We start from the raw sequence: 20,085 nt of genomic DNA, 5'->3' as shown, positions 1-20,085 counted from the left end.
ATGTAGTTCAAGAAGATGTAAACTTGGATGGACAGGAAATGACTGAGCTTAGTACTGATGTTATTGTGCTAGCACCAGTATTAGAAACATTTCAACCTCTAAACAGCACAGAGCCATATGTATCTGTTACAATAGGTGATCAGATATATGATCTTTTGGTTGATACTGGAGCCAGTAAATGAATTTTGCAAAGTCTTCCTAACAATTGTAGAGCTCTTGGTACCATGGAAGTAATAGGAGCAATTGGAAAACCAGAGAGAGTAGAAAAATTACAATCTAAAATAATTACTTTAGGTCCTTTATCTGTGGAGCATGCATTTCTTTATATGCCAGACTGCCCCATGAATCTTCTTGGTAGGGATTTATTGTGTAAATTACGAGCAACAATCCAATGTACTGATACTGGGAATATATTGTTATATCTACCAGAAGAATCTCTGAAAGCTTTTCCATTGTTGTTCTTAGATTCAGTCAGTACAGAGGATGAGTTGGATTCCATCTATCCTATTCTTAAGGATATCCCTGAATATTTATGGTCAAAGTTTTCCACAGATGTAAGTCTATTGAAATCATCTATTTCTGTAAGGGTGAGGACTAAGGATGTACCAGTTCCTTGTAACTCAATAACCAATCATTGAGTCCCTAATCTAGCAAGGGATAATAATACCTTGCTTCTCAGAATATAATACACCTATTCTTCCAATTAAAAAGCCAAAGCTAAATCAGAATGTCAAAGTTGTCTACAGATTCATCCAGGATTTGAGAGCTGTAAATGATCATGTGGTAAAGACACATTCTATTATACCAAGCCCAGCTGTTATAATCTCTTCCATTCCAAGTCAGGTAAGATATTTCACCATGGTATATTTATGCTCAGCATTTTTCTCCATACCAATCCACGAGGATTCTCGAAAGGTCTTTGCTTTTACCTGCTTTTACCTTTTTTTTTTAATTTTTATTTTTATTCCCCAAATAAATTAAAAATTGACAAATGAAAAAACCAAAAAAAAAAAAAATAAAATTAAGATCAACAAATGCCTGTGTATAAAATAGATTTCCTTTAGTTACATTTAGCCAGATGACATTTCTTTAAGACACGGGTCTCATATTGAGTTCAATTGCACATGGTCAAAAATTTAGTCCCACTGGAATAATGGGAAATTGGGAAAAGAAAAGGTGGCATTTAAAGGTTAATAAAAGTTTTATGTTCATTACAAACATCAATTTCCACTATATTTGGTTGAAAGAGACCCAAGCATGAAGGACTAGAACAAGCTTGGGAACTCCGTTCACTTGAATGAGGATGGATTTTTTCTTGGACACAATTCGTTCGAACATTTCTTGTTATGAGCCACCCCTTAATTTTCCTCTTTCTTGATCTTTGGTTACCAAACCAGGTCTTAATCTGAACAGGACTCAAACCCACTTCAGCAGACAAGACCTTGGCTTGGTCATAGGCAATATACGGATTTCTATTAAAATGCTCTGCAAGGATCTTCAATTGGTCTTCAGAGAACTCAGTTTTTCTTTTTTTCTTTTTCTATAACTAAATTCCATTATATTGTCTTGTTTACACTTCTCTTCCTCATGAAGTATTCTCTCCAAGGTACAGTGGACTTGGGCTCATCTGCCCCAGGGATTCACAGATTCCCTGAGCCAGTTCTCACAAATTTTGAATAGAGACCTTAAAACCATAACATTCAAGGAAAGTAAAATAGTTCATTTTGTTGATGATATCCTCCTAGAATCTCCAAGGGCTAAAGTGTGTTTAAGAGATAGCAAGAGTCTTTTGATTGAATTATATAAATGTGGGCATAAAGTCTCCAAGGCAAAATTATAGTGGGTTTTGCCTCAAGTATAATATCTTGGATTTGTGTTATCAGAAGGTTCCAGAAGCATCCCACAGGAAAGAATAGGAGACATCCAGAAACTGAGTGCACCTAAGACCAAAAAGAAACTCAGAGCTGTTCTTGAAACAACTGATTTCTGTAGGCAATGGATACCTGGGTATAGTGAAATAACTAAATGCTTAACAGATCTAACCAGGAATACACAACCAGAGCCTCTGAAACTAAAACCTGAACATCTGCAAGCCTTAATTAAGCTTAAAGAAGCAATTGTATCTATCCCAGATTTGGGTATCCCAGACTATACAAAACCATTTCAGCTGTTTGTTAATGAAACAAAAGGTACTGCTTTTGGTGTACTGACACAGACTTTAGGACAAAGTTATTGTCCAACTGGATATTACAGTTGTCAGCTTGATCCAATAGCTGCTGGTACAGTTCCTTGTCTAAGGGATTTAGCAGCTACAGCTGTGTTAGTCCAGAAGCCAGCAGATTTAGTTTTGGGATGTCCATTGACTGTATATATTGTTCACATATAAAATTAGCACATGGTATAAATAATGAAAATGTACAAAGCAATGAAGAAGAAAATGAAAAAGAGATCGTAGAAAGTTAAAATCATCAGGCAAAATTAAGTCTGCAGTCAAAAATATCAGTAAGGAGAGGCCCATTCCAGTGGAAGAGGATAGAAGAGGACAATGCAGATCAAGAGGAGAATTCAGGAAATTAATGGTCATTGTTAAAGGTCTGAAAACTTATAAATTTAAAGACTTTGGAAAATTTGCAATGAAGAGGACAACAGGATTAATGGACTAATTAATTAAAATTTGGGGTAATGTATTATAACACAAAACAACATAACATTCACAAATAAACAAAAATATATTTACTCCCATGGAGTTGGAGAAGAATTATTCAATCAAGATAAGATGAGAAGAGAAGGAAAGATCTGAAGTAGTGGTGAGTATATTACATGCAACAGTAACATAACACTAACATAACACTACCAAAACAACATGACATAGCAAAAGTAACAACGTAACAAAACAAACACAAATACATAAACAGGGTTAGGTTGCATTGAATCACTATTTGAATGAGTGAAACAATGTATAGTTAGGATACTAACATTGTTATAATTAGCTATAAATTAGTTAGTTACTAACAAAACTTAATTAGCTACTTAGGTACTTAGTTTAGTATAGAAATTTGGTTAGCCAGAAGAATTTTGAAGATAGGGATTTAGTTAGATAAGATGAATAAGATAAGATTAGATACTGACTTTTATTACATAACAACATATATTACATAACATAATATACAACATCAAATATCAAACAAAATTATAAATACAGATATAAATATATGTAAATAGTGTGTATAATAGGATAGTAAATTAATTGTATTATAGTGTAAGTATATATATGTAACATATGTATAAACATGGAGTGTATATATGTATAGCATACATGTATATATTATATGTGTATACTGCATGTATATATGTAAATAGATCACTTATGTATAATTTAAACTATTGTTACATGTAGTTTGCATAAGTGAGTTTAATGTTTTGTTTTAATTTCTAATTTCTGTGTAAAACTTATGCAATGTTGAGTTTATTGTAATTTTCAAAAATTTTTCTCTACGTTCGATGTTAATGTATTACAATAGAATGTTCTGTATTAGTTGATAAGAGTAGGATTTATGAGCTTAATGTTTGCATAGAAGTTGTGTTTATCTTTTGCTTTTGATGTTGTGTTTTGCATATTTTTGAAATTTATATTTTTCATTATTTAATTCCTTTTTTCCCCTTTCCTTGATAAAATCCCTAGAATAGGTTAGTATTAGATAGATTAAGATAGTTGAGTGTAGGCGGTTTGTTGTTTTGGGTAGATATCTTAGTTTAGGTAATTTGTAAGTAATGCAGAAATGCCAAAATAGTGTTTTCAACATGATTTAGGCTTTGTGCAAAGGGGAGACCATAGAGATGAGTTAAAAGGATTTGTCAGGCAGGCCATGAGACACAGAATCCCAGAGAACCTTCAGATCTGGCAAGGGAAAGGTTCCAAACTGTTGAGGAGACTGTTGGACTTCACTTGGGGGTTTGTGGCTAACAAAGAAGCTGGTAGTTGCTGATCTGTGCTCCTGTGGACAACTCTGGATCATCCTTCAAGCAGCCCTCTGGACAAGAATGGATAGGTGTGTCCCAATTACCCTTGGATGGACCAAGGGAAAGATTGGGAGCTCCATTCATTCTCTAGACCATCTAGGACTCCTCATCTGGACTCCAGCCTCTACTTGGCAAAAGACTCTATATGTAAGATCTCTGCACTTTCTGTTGGACTGGCCCTTAGGAGTTTAGGATAAGATAAGATAGGATTATTAGTTAGTAGTTTTAAACTAAGGGATTAAGTTGTAAAACCTCCTTCTCCCTCCCCCTCCTTTCCCAAACCTACTCTGTTGAATAAATGCAAAAATATTTAAATGTTAATTCCTATCTGTTTTCTATCCTAAACTCCTCCAAATTAATATTGTTATTTCACTAACCACAGCCAAAGAAGCAATTGTTGGAATCTGACTGCAGATCAAAGCTTGTTTTCTTCGCTTTATTTCCTTCATGAGTTTTTCATTGTATATGTGATATGTTACTTCAGACACTACATGGGGAATGTGGAAATATGTATTTCAAGAAAGCACTAATATGACCTATATCATACTATTTACCACCTCAGGGAGGCAGGGCAGCAAGGCAGGGAGAGTCTGAATTGTAAAATGTCAGAAAACAATTGTCAAAAGTCGCTTCTACATGTAGTGAAAAAAATGAAATTCAATTAAAAATTAAAAATAATTTAAAAAGAAGCAATAAAACAAAGTAAAAAGAATGGAAAAAGTAAAATTTAAGGGAGTGGCTTCAGACAGATATGGCAAGATCTATATGAACTTATACAAAGTGAAATGAGATCTAGATCATTATATGTAGTAAAAGCAGTGTCTAAATAAGTAATAACTTTTTTTTTTAAACCCTTACCTTCCATCTTAGAATCAATACTATGTATGTTCCAAGGCAGAAGAGTGGTAAGGGCTAGGCAATGGGGGTTAAGCCTGACTTGCCCAGGGTCACACAGTTGGGAAGTGTCTGAGGTCATATTTGAACCCAGGACCTCCCATCTCTGGGCCTGACTCTCAATCCATTAAGCCACCCAGCTGCCCCCATAAATAATAATTTTTAAAGGAAAAAATATTATGTGAAAAAATAATAAAGTTGGAGACATAAATTTCAGCTTAATGTAAGGAAAAATTATCTAATAATTAAAGATGCCGAAAAGCAGAATAGCCTGCCTCAGGAGGTATTGGGTTTCAGTTTACTGGAAGACTTCAAGTAGAAGCTAGATGGAAACTCATTAGAAGTATTCACTCCAATAGGATGTAAACTCCTTTAGGGTAGGAATCATTCACTCCAATAGGATGTAAACTCCTTTAGGGTAGGAATCATTCAATTCCTTTCTCTGTGAATTTCCAGTTTAAAAATTTTTAAATTTTCCATTAAACAAACAGCAATAACAAAAAAAATTACATTTTTGATTAATTTCATTTAAATGTTATTGAATGGGTTCTTGGTCAGAAAAGACTGAGACAAGATAGTTACTGAGTTTAAAGTTTAAATTCAGAAATCCTTCCTTCTCACAAATCCACCACTAAGAAGATAAGTAATTTGATATCACTTGTATATGTGAAATCTTGAAAGATGTATCTCCATATTAGCCATATTACAAAAAAAAGCAAAAAAATAAAGGAAAATATACTTCAATTTACATTCATACTTCATTAGTTCTCTCTGGAAATGGATAACATTTTTCATCATAAGCCCTTTGTGAATCTTAAAAATTCTCAGACCCTACTTCAGAACACTTGGTTAAGACCATTCCCCACTTTGAACAATGAAGGGACTTAGTCAGGAATGTGAGAACTCTACTCCACCCATACTTAAGCATACTTTAGGGGAAGATAAAGTTGTAAACTCTTTACTGAACAATGAAAAAGTACTTAACTCATACTTATAGTAAAGCAAAAGCCTTAAGCTAAGTCTATTTTTAGGAAGGTGCTAAGTACCCATGAGGTCAGGCAACTTGTAAACTTAAAGTGACAAAGAGGTGAGAACTTACTCAGAGGTTTTTTCAGGTGTGAATTACTCAAAAGTTTAGTCTACTCAGGTGTGAATTAAGAATGGTCTGTCCTTTAGAAAACGTATACTGTGATTGGTAGATGTGAGAACTTAGGGGAGGTGACATAGGAGAAAATTCTCTTTAAAAGGAGATGAGAAGCTGAGAGCAAGGGACTCTCTCTCAGAGAACTCTCTCTGGAGATGGAGCTGGCCAAAGCTGAACTGGTGGGTCTCTGAACACTAAAGTCTTGCTTGGAAAAATCTTGTGGTGAGTTGATAAAAGACTGACTAATCTCTCTCTTAAGGCTTAAGCCTTAAGGCTGCCAAAGCTGGTCTAGCCCTTTTCCTACTATTCCCTCTTATTCTGTTTCTCTCCCTTTCTTTAATTCCTTATTTGTATTAATTAAAATCTCCATAAAAACCCAGCTGCCTTGGGTATATTTCATATTTGGGAATTTTTCCCTGGTGACCACTTTATATTTGATTTAACTCAAGATAATATCTTGAAACCATATTTCTGTGGTCACAATTTAAGAAAAACACTCTTTTATGGCTTCCACTACTTTAATTGTCACACCTTTGGAATTGCCTTAGATCATTATTACAGTAGCCAAGTCTTTCTCAGCAGATCATTACAACTTTGCTCTTACTATGTACAATGATAGGATGCAGGGAGGGAGGAAGGAGAAATTCTAGCCCTCTGGTGGAAAGAGAAATCAGGAGAGGCTTCATGCTGGAGGGAGTGTTGATTAAGAAGAAATGGTAAAGAGATGGTGATGCAATATTATAGGAGATGCAATTTTATGTCTGAGAAATTGTTTGGAGGCCATGCAGGAGTTTACCATATTCATAAGAGAAGTAACATATTATATTTCCAAAATCATGAAACTGCTCTACCTTCTCAACTCCCTGAAGACTTGGCTTCCCTAAAGACACAGCTCTAATTCTCCCCTCTACAGGCCTTTCATAATCTCCCCCAACCCTCATTAGTTCCTTCCCTCAGAGATTACCTCACATTTATACTGTACTTATCTGTATGACCCTGGGTAAGTCACTTCACCTTGTTTACCTAATTTTCCTCATCTATAAAATGTTTTTATACATGAATAATCCTATAAAACCCAAACCCCCAAACATATACACAAATAAATAAGTGGAAAATCATATGCTTTCTTTTGCATTTCTACTCCAGCAATTCTTTCTCTGGATGTAGATAGCCTTCTTTGTCTTCAGTTCCTCAGAATTGACCTGGATCACTGTATTGCTGCCATTCCAGTATTTTTACCCCCCCCCCCAAAATAAAACAAAAAAACCCAAACCCAAATAGACATAGAGTCTGATATGATTGAAGAGCAACTGACCTATACTGAGATAATTGTTTCAATCCTTTCTCTCCCATTAGAATGTAAACTCCTTGAGGGCAGGAACTGTGTTTTTACTATTTTCTGTATCCCCAGCACTTAACAGAGTGCCTGGCACTGTGCTTTAAAAATGTTTATGGATTGAAAAGATAGGACATATGGTCTGCAGGTGAGCTGCAAAGGTAGGAAGTACTTGGTATTATATAGAGATATTGGTTAAGATGATAGTAGGTTGAATAGGAGCATAATAGCTCAAATCTCAACATTATGTATTCCAGTAAGGATAAAAAAAAGTGTGCCAGAATGAAGAGTATATTAAAAAAAAAAAGAAATAAACTACCATGAGTAGCTTCATCCAGCCTAGATTAAATAGTCAGAAGCCTACTTACTGCCTACTGGCACTAAGACAGGAGCCTAGTTGGAGGGTAGGTTGGGGGCAAGCATGAGAGTGCTCAAGTCAGGAAGCAATCATTCAGGAACCAGAATACCAGAGAAGCAATTTGAACTCAAATAGGAACAGGGCCACTACTCTGTAAATAAGAATCCCTGTGGACTGCATATTAACTTACTTTTGAAATGGAATATTATCTTTGTTTTAATGTATTTTTATTTGCTTTGTTAAACATTTTCTAATTACATCACAATATGGTTGGGTATACTAAAGGCATGCACCCCCTTGTTTGATCACTTTAGACCAGAGTTCTCTATGAGGCCCTAGGATAGTTAAGGATTACAAAGACTGAAAAGAAGCAGAGGACAGTGATCAGTATTCATGGGACTCTGGAATTTTGCAGCAAGAAGGTATGACCCAATCCTAATGGCTTTAGAGAGCTCACTTAGTGCTCTTACCTAGAGGATACAAACAAGTCTGAAGCCTGCCAGCACTCCATACAGAGCAGACAGCAGCGAAGGGAAGGCCACAAGATCCCAGTTGATGGGGGTCCATTAACCTATCCAAGAAGATTGCAAGAGCAGTTGGAATCTGTCCCAAACAAAAAGTCTTAGTTTAGGAATTAGATCTAGAAATATGAATATACTGAAGAAAATATTGAAAATTAAGAAATTTTAGGGATCTAAGAACATTTAGTAATAGACCTAGAGGAAGAGCATATGTCCATAGTCTCTATGGGTAGAATCTCAAATACAGGTATAGTTTCCCAACAAAGTCTATTAGAATTTCATGAAGAAATGAAAAAAGAGATTTTTTAAAAAGAATGTTATAAATTAAATGAGAAAGTTAAAGAATGGGTTAGAAGATAAATGAAAAGCTTTTAATACAGGAGGCTCAAAATCTTACTCAAGTTATTGACTTACTAAAAATCAGTGAACCAAACACAAATCAATGAGTGCATGGAGACAATAAGAAATATGATAAAACCAAAAGACCAAAAAAATGAAAAAAAATGTAAAACACTGACCTGGAAAATAAGTCAATTAAAGAGAATGTAAGAATCATTGGACTACCCAAAAGCTATTATAAAAAAATGAAATGTTGCATGCTGTATTTCAAGAAATCATAAATGAAAACTGTCTGGGACTACTGGTACCTGAGGGCAAAGTGAAAATAGAACCTACCCATCACTTCTTTAAAGATACCTTAAAAAGGAAACACACAAGCAAAGCAAAACCCTAAATCCAGAGCTTCCACATTTAAAAATATATACTGCAAGCAACAAAGTAGGAAAGAAAGAATTCAAGTACTAAGGATCAGGATGACATGACTTAACAGCTACCACTAGATTATAGAGGATAGCTTGGAACATGATAACACAGAAACTTAAAAGAAAGGGGGGTGAGGGGATACATTGCCCATGAAAATTAAGTAAAATCCTACTGGAGAAAAATTGGACCTCAAATAAAAAACAGGACTTCCAAGCATTCTTCATGAAAAGACTATAGCTAAACAGAATCTATGAGATGCAAATGTATCAGGCACCCTAACTTGTGATCCATTACACATCAGGATGCCTGACTTTTGAGTTTCATAATCAGATATGGAACTGATCATCACCACCCATCCTTATCTGGAGTAAGTGGGCCAAGTAATATCCTTCTTCCCCTGACCACCACCAAAAGACGTCTCTCACCAAATAAGGGGTACTTCCTACATGACCTAACCTATGGACAAATATGAGTTGTTTCCTAGATGAACTGACCAATGAGCATTGTTACTGTGTGACTATGTCCTTTGTGAATCTTAAAATTTCTCAGACTCTACCTCAGAACATTTGGTTAAGGCTATTCCCCATTTTAAACAATGGAGGTACTTAGTCAGGAATGTATGTGAGAACTTTAAAATTACTCCACCCATACTTAGGCATACTTTAGGGGAAGATAAAGTTGTAAACTCCTTACTGAACAATGAAAAAGTACTTAACCTATACTTATAGTGAGGCCAAGCCCTTAAGCTGGGTCTATTTTTAGATCTAATACAAAAAGATGCTAAGTACTTATGAAGGTCAAATTAATCACTAAAAGTTCAAGCAAGCTTAGCAAGAGGTATGAGGTTTTAGTTTACCCAGAGAAGGTGATAACAAGATGTGAATTAAGAATGGTCAGTCCTGTGAAAAGGTCTACTGTGATTGGTAGATGTGAAAACTTAGGAGAGGAGACATAGGAGAAAATTCTTTTTAAAAGGAGGTCAGAAGGCCTCTGAAAGGAAATTCAGCTATGGAGCTGAATTGGAGGCTGGCCTCTCTCTCGGTGTCTAAACTTAGTTCAGCTTCCTGAGCTATACTGGAGAGTCTCTCTGAACACTAGAGTTTTGCTTGGAAGGATCTGAGTTGATAAAAGACTGACTTAGTCTCTTTTTAAGGCTTAAGCCTAGGCTGGCCTAGCCCTTTTCTCATTATTTCCTCGTGTTCTTTCTCCCTTTCATTAATTCCTTAATTTGTATTAATTAAAATCTCCATAAAACCCAGCTGACTTGGGTATTTCATATTTGGGAATTTTTCCCATAGCGATCACCTTATTTTTTATTTAACTCAAGACACTGTCTTGAAACCATATTTTCGCGGTCACAGTTTAAGGCAACCACTCTTAACAGTAACACCTTTGAAGGATGATCAGTCTTGTGATAATCTTGTGTATTTGTTGGAAAAATCAGAATCTCATTCTAAGAGTATAAAAGACAGTTCCTCCCAGTGCTCTGGGTCTCCTGTTACTCAAGGGTCCAACTTTGTTGGAGGACTTAGTCTTCTTTAAATAAAATAATAAAATAAAACCTAATTAAATACCCGACTTGGAGAATTTGACTTTATTTATCCAAATGATTATTCTTAAGAAAATTTTCACCATACAAGAGAAACCTAGAAAGGGAAAAATACAGTGCAACACCATAAAGGAATATATGATGACAATCTGTTTACCCTCTAATAAGAAAGAAAAGAAGTGGCTTCTCAAAAATCCCAATATCTTCAAATTATGGGAAAGAGTTGAAGAAGAAAAACAGAGGATCTAAGTGTGATTATGCTTTATTTTCATGAATGCGCGTGAATGCCAACACCAGGCCACAACCGCACCTCCCATAACAACTGGAGTTCCATGCCCCATGTGCCACAAAATCTGCGCCTCAGCCTTTGGACTCCAAAGTCACATGAGGGTACACCATAGATGAAACTGCACAAAGACAATAGTCATTCTCGGTCACCGAGAGACTACCACTAGTGAAGTAAGGAAAGAAAGGGCAACTGGGTGATACAGTAGAATGCTAGGCCTGGAGTCAGGAAGACCTGAGTTCAAATATGACATCAGGTACTTACTAGCTGTGTCACTTAACCTTATTTGCCTCGAGTTCATTATTTTTAAAGCTAGAGAAGGAGTTGGCAAACCACTTTCTCTGCCAAGAAAACCCCAACTGGGGTCAAAAAGATTCAGACATGACTGAAAATGGCTAAATAACAAAAACAAAAAAGAAAATATATATTTTAAATATATATTTTAAAGGGAAAACAGGTGAAAGAAAAAGACTATACAAACATGAGGGAATGGATAGGAGAAATAGGTATCATATATGAACTTCACTTCCATCTGAACTAGACAAAGGAGAGTTGAAAACATGCACACAGAGTTTGATGCAGTTAAACATCAAACTCAACAAGAGAAAAAAGTGGGAACAAGGAACAATGAGGTGAGGGCAGTAATAAAGGGAATATTAGCCAGGAGCAAAGAAAAAAAAATCCTTCCTTTAGAGAGTTGCACATTAACTAGTTTCAGTTCTCAGACTCAGGGTAGAGCAATCTTGAGCAAATGTGAGATCTAACTGAATGGTGAGTACAGGACAAGTTACAGAAAAGTAGATGTGTGGCTCTGAGCCCAGGAGCAGGTGATTTAATTCTAATATTTAGCCCAGCACATAAGCCTTCATTGGAGCCAGTAGATCAGTCACTTAGAACCAACAGAACCTCCCAGTAGGTTAAGCATGATAGAGTCCAACAGTCTACTGAAACTTAAGCATACACAATCAGAGGACCTAAAACTGGGTCAAGAACTTGCAAAGCTCAGAGCAGGAGGCTAATGAATAAGCTTCTCCCTGAATTGCACCACTTTGGGAGCACTGAAAACTTGCAGTCCCCAAGACTAAGCTGTGAAAGCTGCAGAGGCCTATAAAAGGATAGAAGTTCAGGCCAGATATTACCTCAGAAATAAGCATAAAGTCCAAGAAGTAGGTTTGAAAATTGAACAAAGAATCATAAAAATCATAAATTATAAAAAACTATTATAGTGACAAGGAACCTCATTACATAAGCATAGAAGAAAACAATGACTTTAAAAAAGCTACAAGCAGAGCCTCAAAGACAAATGCAGAATGGCCCCGCACCCAATAAGAATTCCAAAACAGGTTAATAAAAGAGATTAAAAAAAAAACAAAAAAGATTTTAAAAAATCCAAACAAAAAAAGGGGAAGGGGAAAATGTGAAAAGAAATGAGGGTTATGTAAGAAAGATATGATAAAAGCTTAGAAAAAGAGGTATTAAAAACCTTACTAAAGAAAATAAATACTTAAGAATTAGAATTGGTTAAATGGAAGCTAATGTTCATGAGACATGAAGAAATAATACATTAATAAAGCCAAAAGACTGAAATATCCCATAGGAAAAACAAATGTCTTGGAAAATAGATTGATGAAGAATGTAAAAAATCATTGGACTACCTGAAAACCTAGACATATTTCAAGAAATCACAAAGGAAAACTGCCCAGATCTCTTAGAACCAGAAGGCAAAGTAGAACTTGAAAGAATCTACAAGTTACCTTTTGATTTAAACCTCAAAATGAAAATTCTCAGGAATATTACAGACAAAACCCCAAACTCCCCAATTAAGGAGAAAATACTACAGTCAGAAAGAATTTAAGTACAGGATTACATAAGATTTAGAAACTATAACTAAAAAGAAATGGAAGCTTTGGAGTACGATACTCCAGAAGTCAAAGGATCTAGGATTACAACCAAGAATAACATATGCAGTAAAACTAGAAGGAAAAAAAGATCTTTAATGAAATAGAGGCCTTTTAAATAATCTTTTTGAAAAGACAAGGGCTGAAGAGAAAATTTGACATTCAAACACAGATCTCAAGAACAAAAATAGACATTAGAGAAATAATAAAGGACTAAAAAAGGTCAAAATGTTTAAATTTTTATACGGGGAGATGATATACATATGTCAAGAACTTTACCATGACTAGGGGATTTAGAGAGAGTCTAATTAGACAGAGGGTCAGGGCACTATTATGTTTGGATGATCTCCAAGGATGAATACAAGGGTGGGGAGAGAAAAAAAAAGTGGAAAATTATCTCACATAAACAGGACACATAAGGGAGAGTTTATACAATGGTGTGGGTAGAGTGGGGAATTAGCAACAATTCAAATATCACTCTCATCTGAATTGGTTCAAGGAGGCAGGAATACACATACACTCACAGTCCATTACAGAGTCTTAACCAAAACAGAGGGAACAGGAAAAAGGTTTAAGAAAAAAGGAGAAGGGATAGAATAAGAGGAAGGGAAGGTTAAGGGAAAGAGTGGTTAAAAGGAAAGCAAATTCTGAAAGAAGGGACAGAGTTCAAAGGAGAAGGTGAAGTATAAGAAAATATGCCAGGAAACATATAGTTAACTAATATAATTATGAGTGTAAATGAAATTCATTCACCTACAAAATGGAAAAGGATAGTGGAATGGACTAGAAACCATATTGTTTACAAAAAACCATACTTGAAACAGAAAGATGCAACTAGAATTTTAAAAAGGGGCTGTTCTTCAGCTGAAATAAAGGCAAAGGTAGCAATCATGATTTCAGACAAAGGAAAAAATAGACAAGAGATAAACAGTGAAATTACATTTTGCTAAAAGATACCACAGACAATGAATTAATATTAGTATTGAACATATATGCTCCAAATGGAATATCTAAATTCTTAAAGGAAAAGTTAAATGAGTTATAGGAGGAAATAGTAAAATTTAAATATTGGGGAACCTCAGTTTAACCCTCTCAGATCTAGATAAATCTAAGCATAACATAAATAAGAAAGAAATTAAGGCAAGGAATAGAATTTTAGAAAAGTTAAATATGATAAAATTATGGAGAATCTTGAATGGGAATATAAAATTTTCCAATGGTTATAGCACCTTCACAAAATCTGACCAAGAAGAAAGGCACAAAAGCCTAACGAACAAATGCAAAAAAGGAGAAAAACTAAATGCATCTTTTTTTGGGCATAATACAATAAAAATTACATTCAAAAAAGGGGCCCTGAAGTATAAATTAAATTTCACTATAAACTAAATAACTTAATCTTTTTAAAAATGGTTGGATAAAAGAATAAGTCATAGAAACAATCTAAAGATAATGATAACCCCCCCCCCCAAAAAAGATAATGATAACAAAAAGACAATATACAAAAATTTATGGGGATACAGCCAAAACAGTACTTAGGGGGAAATTTATATCCCTAAATACTTATGTCAATAAAACCAAGGCCAAAAGGCTACATATTTTTCTAATAAGGACAGGGGTAAGATAAGGCTATCCATTATCAGAGCATAGTACTAGAAATAACTATGGGAAAATAAAATAATACTACTTAAATTATTTATTAAACAATGCTAGACCAATAAGCAAACACTTTACAGAGTTAGGAAAAAATATCAAAATTCATCAGGGGGAACAAAGGTCAAGAATCTTAAGGGGAAAAAATTAAAAATGGTGGGACAAAAGGGAGTCTACCAGCAATACAAAACAGTTACCATTAAAAAAATTTAGTGCTGGTTAAAAAATAGAAAAAGTAGGTAATTAGAACAGATTAAGTGCATAACATACAGAAGTAAATGAACATAACTTCCGAACATAGCACAATGCTTGAGAAACCTAACATCTCTCAACTATGGAGGTAAAAGCTACGATTCTACAAAAACCTAGGAAAACTAGAAAGCAATCTGGCAAAAATTAGATATAATCAACATTTATACCATATGTAAAGGTAAGCTCTAAAAGGAGATATGATTTAGCTATAAAAGGCCTCATCATAAGCAGATTAAAGGAACAGGAAATAATTTTTGCAATTATCATTTGAGGAGGGAGTCACAGCAAACAAGTGCTATGGATTTGGGAGGGATTCATAGCAAATGATACAATGGACAAAAGAAGAGAAAATGGATAATTCTGATTACATAAAATCAAAAGTTTTACATAAACAAGATCAATATAGTTAAAATCAGAATGTTTCAAATTAATAATAGAGAAATAAAAACAACTGAGGTTCAACTTCCCATTCATCAGACTGGCAAAGATGATTAAAAAAAAAAGCAAATGATAATTGTTGGAGGGTCTGTGGAACAGCAGGTGCTGTACTATTGGTGGAAGGAAGAACATTTTAGAAGTCCTGAAAGTTATTAAGCTGACCATTCTTTCTGACAGATAGCCCCAAAAAGATAAGGAAATAAGGGGAAAATTCCAACATGTACAACTGGAAATAAAGGGCATATCCATTAATTAGGGAAGACATATACAAACTATTGTATATGAATATGAATCACTGTGTCATAAGAAACTACAAAAGAGATGGTTTCAGGGAAATCTGGGAAGATTTATATGAATTGAGGTGGATGAAGGGAGAAAAATTAAGCAAAGACTTTATCTAATAAAAGTCATCAGCAAAGGGTTCAATAAATTTCAGCAATGGAATGACCTACCAGATTAAAGAGTGCTGGTGATAAATGCTGCTATTCACCTCCTGATAGAGAGATAATGATCTCAAAGTGCAGAATAAGACATATGCTTTCAGACATGAGCAATGCATGAATTTGTTTTGCTTGACTGAGCATAATTGCTATGAGGGGGTTTTTGTTTTTTAATGAAGGGGAACTTGGGGAAGAAAAAGAGATAGATAGCAATTAAATTATCAAAAAAAGAAGAAAAGTGGATCATTGAAGCATTTTTAAAATCTATTTAAATAAAAGATAGTACAGAAAGAAAAAGACAAGCAAAACAACTTTGAGAGCAACATTAAATTTATTATATACTTGAAAAGTACTGGTTTCATGTATAATCCTCATTATCTACTCTACATTTTATTTGAAAATGCTTCTTTTATTTGGTGTTTGTTAAGAATTTTTTTGTCAGAATTTTTTATAAATGTTTTTAAAGAAAATTTTGAATGGATAAAGTAATATATGGTGCTAATGCAATTAAAGCTTTACAAAGACAGCTTGAATCCTGAGGGGTATAATATCAAATATAGCTCTAAGAGTAACAAATGTTATGTTAATTAAGTACAATTTTTTGTGTGTGCATTATCACATTTCTATGTGGAAATTTGTTTCTAGTCACACTGACAAAATAAGCAAAGTTGTGTAAGACAAAACCCAAAAAATATGCAGAAGGGTTTGTATTTGTTGTGATAAAAAGACATTAGAATTTACTGAGCTGAAAAGTGATATGGTCAGTCATGCTTTAGAAATATCACTTTGGCAGCTGTGTGGAAAATAGATTGGAGAGGGGAGAGACTTGAAGCAGAGAGAGAGATCAATTATCCAGAAATAGAAAGCTAAGGTGCCACACCATTTACAGAGAAGACATTTTCATTTGAAGTTAGCATAAGGACTACTCCCTGACAATGGCAAACATATTTGACAAAAGCCTGTCTTATAGTAATGCCTCATTTAATATTGATAAGAGAATTATTGAACACAGTTTCTTCTGTAATTTCATTTATTAGTAAATTTTGTCATGATCTTAACATGAATGGGAGATACTTTATAGGAAGAGCCTTGAATAATGAATTTTACCTTACTAAATCAAATGGGTTTTTGTGGTCAACAAAGAATAAGTCAGTGGGATCTAGTATGATATTCTCCATACTTTTTAATAAACTAAATGAACATGAAGACGTGGTCAGTCGGAGACAACTGACCAAAAGACCACACAAGAAATAACAAGTGGATGGGCAACCAATGGGTGTACATCAGTACATCTAAGTTAGATAGGCCCCAACGACGGACAACAAGCAGAAGTCAGAATTAAATAGGAGGAGAACAGATTGGGCTTCATTTGGGAAACCACACAGTGCTTTTGCCAATACAAAATGGTTTACTGCCACCAAAGCTCACATTCTGCCAATGATGCTACATGGTTCCAATTTATGGAACACCACAATCCTGGAAGAATCAAAATGACGGATACTTCAAAGGTTAATGGAAAGGTGTCTGATGGTTATAAGTGGGCTATGGAAAAAGAAGGTGGGCTGGTCATGTATCAAGAGGAGGGTTTAACACACAGCCTAAGCATCCCACTAGTATCTATGAAATAATGATTTAGATGAAGGCCTCTCATGCTTTCGGTAGAGTGATGACAGAGATTTGTGGAAAGATATGAATAAGCATCATACAGGATAAGTATGGATGGTTTACCCATATTGATGAGATCATAGATGCAACTGAAGTAAATGTAAGTTAATACAAAGGGTGAGGGGTCGATTTACTATAATGATGTTGTTCAAATTACTGAAGACCAGTGCAAGAAGATACCTATAAATATCTTAGCTTCTACAGTTGACAAAAATGAAGTAAGAAGCAATGAATTAAAAAGTTAAATTCTCAGTTTTCTTGGAAAGAAAATATTTAAAAATTTATCTTAATGCATATATGAAATTAGACTAACAAATGGTATTCAGTTCTTATTTTGAAATGTTAATTTAGAATTTTTAAATGGTCTAATACAGATCTAGATGTTATGGCAACACAAAAAAATCACGAGCATCTAAAACTTATATTATATGCCTTATCCTAGGAAAGGAAGGTAATAAGCATTAATAATTTATATTACTCATAGACTAAAAAACAGTTTTACTTCTATAGCAAGTCTGACGGAAACCTGTAAAACTGGTTATAAAAATTGTCATATTTTTGCACCACTGTTTGAGAAAATAGATTACAAAACACCTAACAACAAACTGAAAACAAGGGTTGAAACAAAAAACCATCAGGATACACACAATGTAATTTAGTCAAAATCAGCATTCAGGACAGGGAATTAGAGAACCCTTATAAACAGGTTTGAAAATTGCCTCCTTCATGACTTATATCAGCTGAATCAGGGAATAATTTCCATAATAATAACATTATAAAGACAAAAACTTTGAAATACTAAGAACTCTAATTGATACGACCAACATTATTTCACAGGATGAGGAAGAATACAACTACCTACACCATCTGAAAGAAAGGTAATATATTCAAGATGCAGATTGAAATATATGTATTTTTGGACATGAACAACATGGGAGTTTATTTTACTTGATTTTGCATATCTGTTATGAGGGTTTTGTTTTTAGTTGAGGAAAGGGATGGGTGAGAGAGAAAATAAGTTTTGTTAATTGAAAAACAGGCAGCTGGGTGGCCCAGTGGACAGAACTCTGGGCCTGAAGTCAGGAAGACCTGAGTTCAAATCTAGTCTCAGACACTTAACTAGCTATGTGACCCTGGCCAAGTCCCTTAACCCTGTTTGCTTCAGTTTTCTCATCTGTAAAATAAGCTGGAGAAGGAATGCAAACCATTCCAGTATCCTGGTCAAGAGAATTCCAAATGGGGTCATGAAGAATCAGACATGACTAAAATAACATGCAGCAACATTTGGGGAATAGGAAGGGTTTGTATAGTACAGAGTGATTGAGGTAAACAACATATGGTTACAGTTAATAGCAGATCAAACATAAAATGAGAATTAAGAGATGACAAATGTGGGTATAGAAATAGGCTAACACAAAAATAAAATATTAACCAAAGATAAATTATTACAAGAGGTTCTGAAATAGAACCATTATATACCAAGAAATGCTGGTTAAGTTAAACTGCTGCTAGAGAAAACTAAGCAGAAGAATTATTTCATTTATCCTAGAAATAAAAATACATGTGTGGCTTTAGCAGTTAAGCTGGGACACAAAGGAAACCTAGTCATCTAAGTAGCAAACAGTTCCAGATCCACCAACTAGACAACCATCTCACAGAAATGGAGTTTAAAGTTTTAGTGACAACACACTCAGAAAGTACTGCTTGTATAACTGATAGGAATGGTGGTATGATAAGGAGCTTATTATGACTTAATTTGAAGTAATTCTTTAATTCAGTGGACATTTATTAAACATCTACTGTATGCCAGGTACTATGCAAGGAGTTGGGAATATGTAGATCAAAAATGAATCATCCCTGCCGCAAACTTATATTCTGTTTGGGGTGGGGTTTGGGGAATAGCATGTACAAGGAAAAGTAAATGTAAGAAAAACAAAATGATGTGGTGGAAGGGCATTAGCTCCTAGAAGGGATAAACAGAAGAGACTTCATGTGGGAGATAGTACTTTAATTGAGCCTTGAAAAAAGTCAGAGATTCTAAGAGGTGGAGGTCAGGAGTACATTCCAGGCATAGGTAGCAATTTTTCAAAGGCATGAACACAGGAGATGGAATGCCATGTGAGAAGAACAGCAAATAGCCTAGTCTGACAAAATAGTTAGTGTGTAAATGTGAGTAAAGTGTAATGAATATGGAAAGGTAGGCTGGAGTCAGGCTATGAAGGGCTTTTAAATGCTGAAAATGGATTCTGCATTTCAACCTAGAGGCAAAAAGGAGTTATAAGAGCTTCTTCAGCAGGAAAATTAAATGGTTCAGACTGTGCTTTAGGAATATCAGTGTTATAGTAACCACCCTTTACCCTGAAGAAGAGATGAGAAAATGCATCTTCCTTCCTTGTTTGAAGTCTACAGGTATAGAAAGTGCATATGTTGTCACACAAGTTTGATGGGCTGGTTGGTCAGCAGAATTAGTTCTGTTCTCTTGTTTATTTTTTGATACAACAGCTGGCTCTCTGGATTATTAAGGAGGGAAGAATATATTCAGAAATGAAGGTAATGTAAAAACAAAAGATATCAGACGATTTTTACTTTTAAAAAATGTCAATTTGGCAACTGTATGGAGGCTGGATTCGAGAGAAGCCAAGAGACCAGTTAGGAGACTACTGCACTAGCCTAGATGAGAAGTGAGGACAGCCTGAATTAAGAGTGGTAACTGTGTGAATGGAAAGAAGAGAATGGATATGAGATGTTGTGGAGGCAGAATGGGCAAGACCTTGGCAAATGACCACATATGATGGGTGAGGAAGAGAAAAAAGTGGAGGTTGAAAAGTTTTACTAGAAAATGATGGCATACTCAACAAAAATTAGTCCAGAG

General features: G+C 34.8%; 1 protein-coding gene across 4 annotated transcripts in view; it reads right to left on the bottom strand.

The window, feature by feature from the left end:
- TBC1D22B (TBC1 domain family member 22B) overlaps positions 1–20,085 on the bottom strand; it is a 137,366-nt gene that overhangs the window by 107,100 nt on the left and 10,181 nt on the right. Inside the window, exon 1 of one of the 4 annotated variants that reach the window (XM_016431029.2) lies at positions 8,223–8,355. The exons of the other annotated variants lie outside the window; for them this stretch is intronic. Within the exon in view, the coding sequence (XP_016286515.1) occupies positions 8,223–8,263 (41 nt within the window). The 5' untranslated portion in view covers positions 8,264–8,355. Of the gene's footprint in view, positions 1–8,222; positions 8,356–20,085 lie in introns of those variants that run through there. 4 annotated transcript variants of the gene reach the window in all.

The sequence above is a fragment of the Monodelphis domestica genome, chromosome 2, assembly GCF_027887165.1.
Source record: "Monodelphis domestica isolate mMonDom1 chromosome 2, mMonDom1.pri, whole genome shotgun sequence".
Lineage (NCBI taxonomy): Eukaryota > Metazoa > Chordata > Mammalia > Didelphimorphia > Didelphidae > Monodelphis > Monodelphis domestica.
This window is presented reverse-complemented; position numbering and strand designations above follow the sequence as displayed.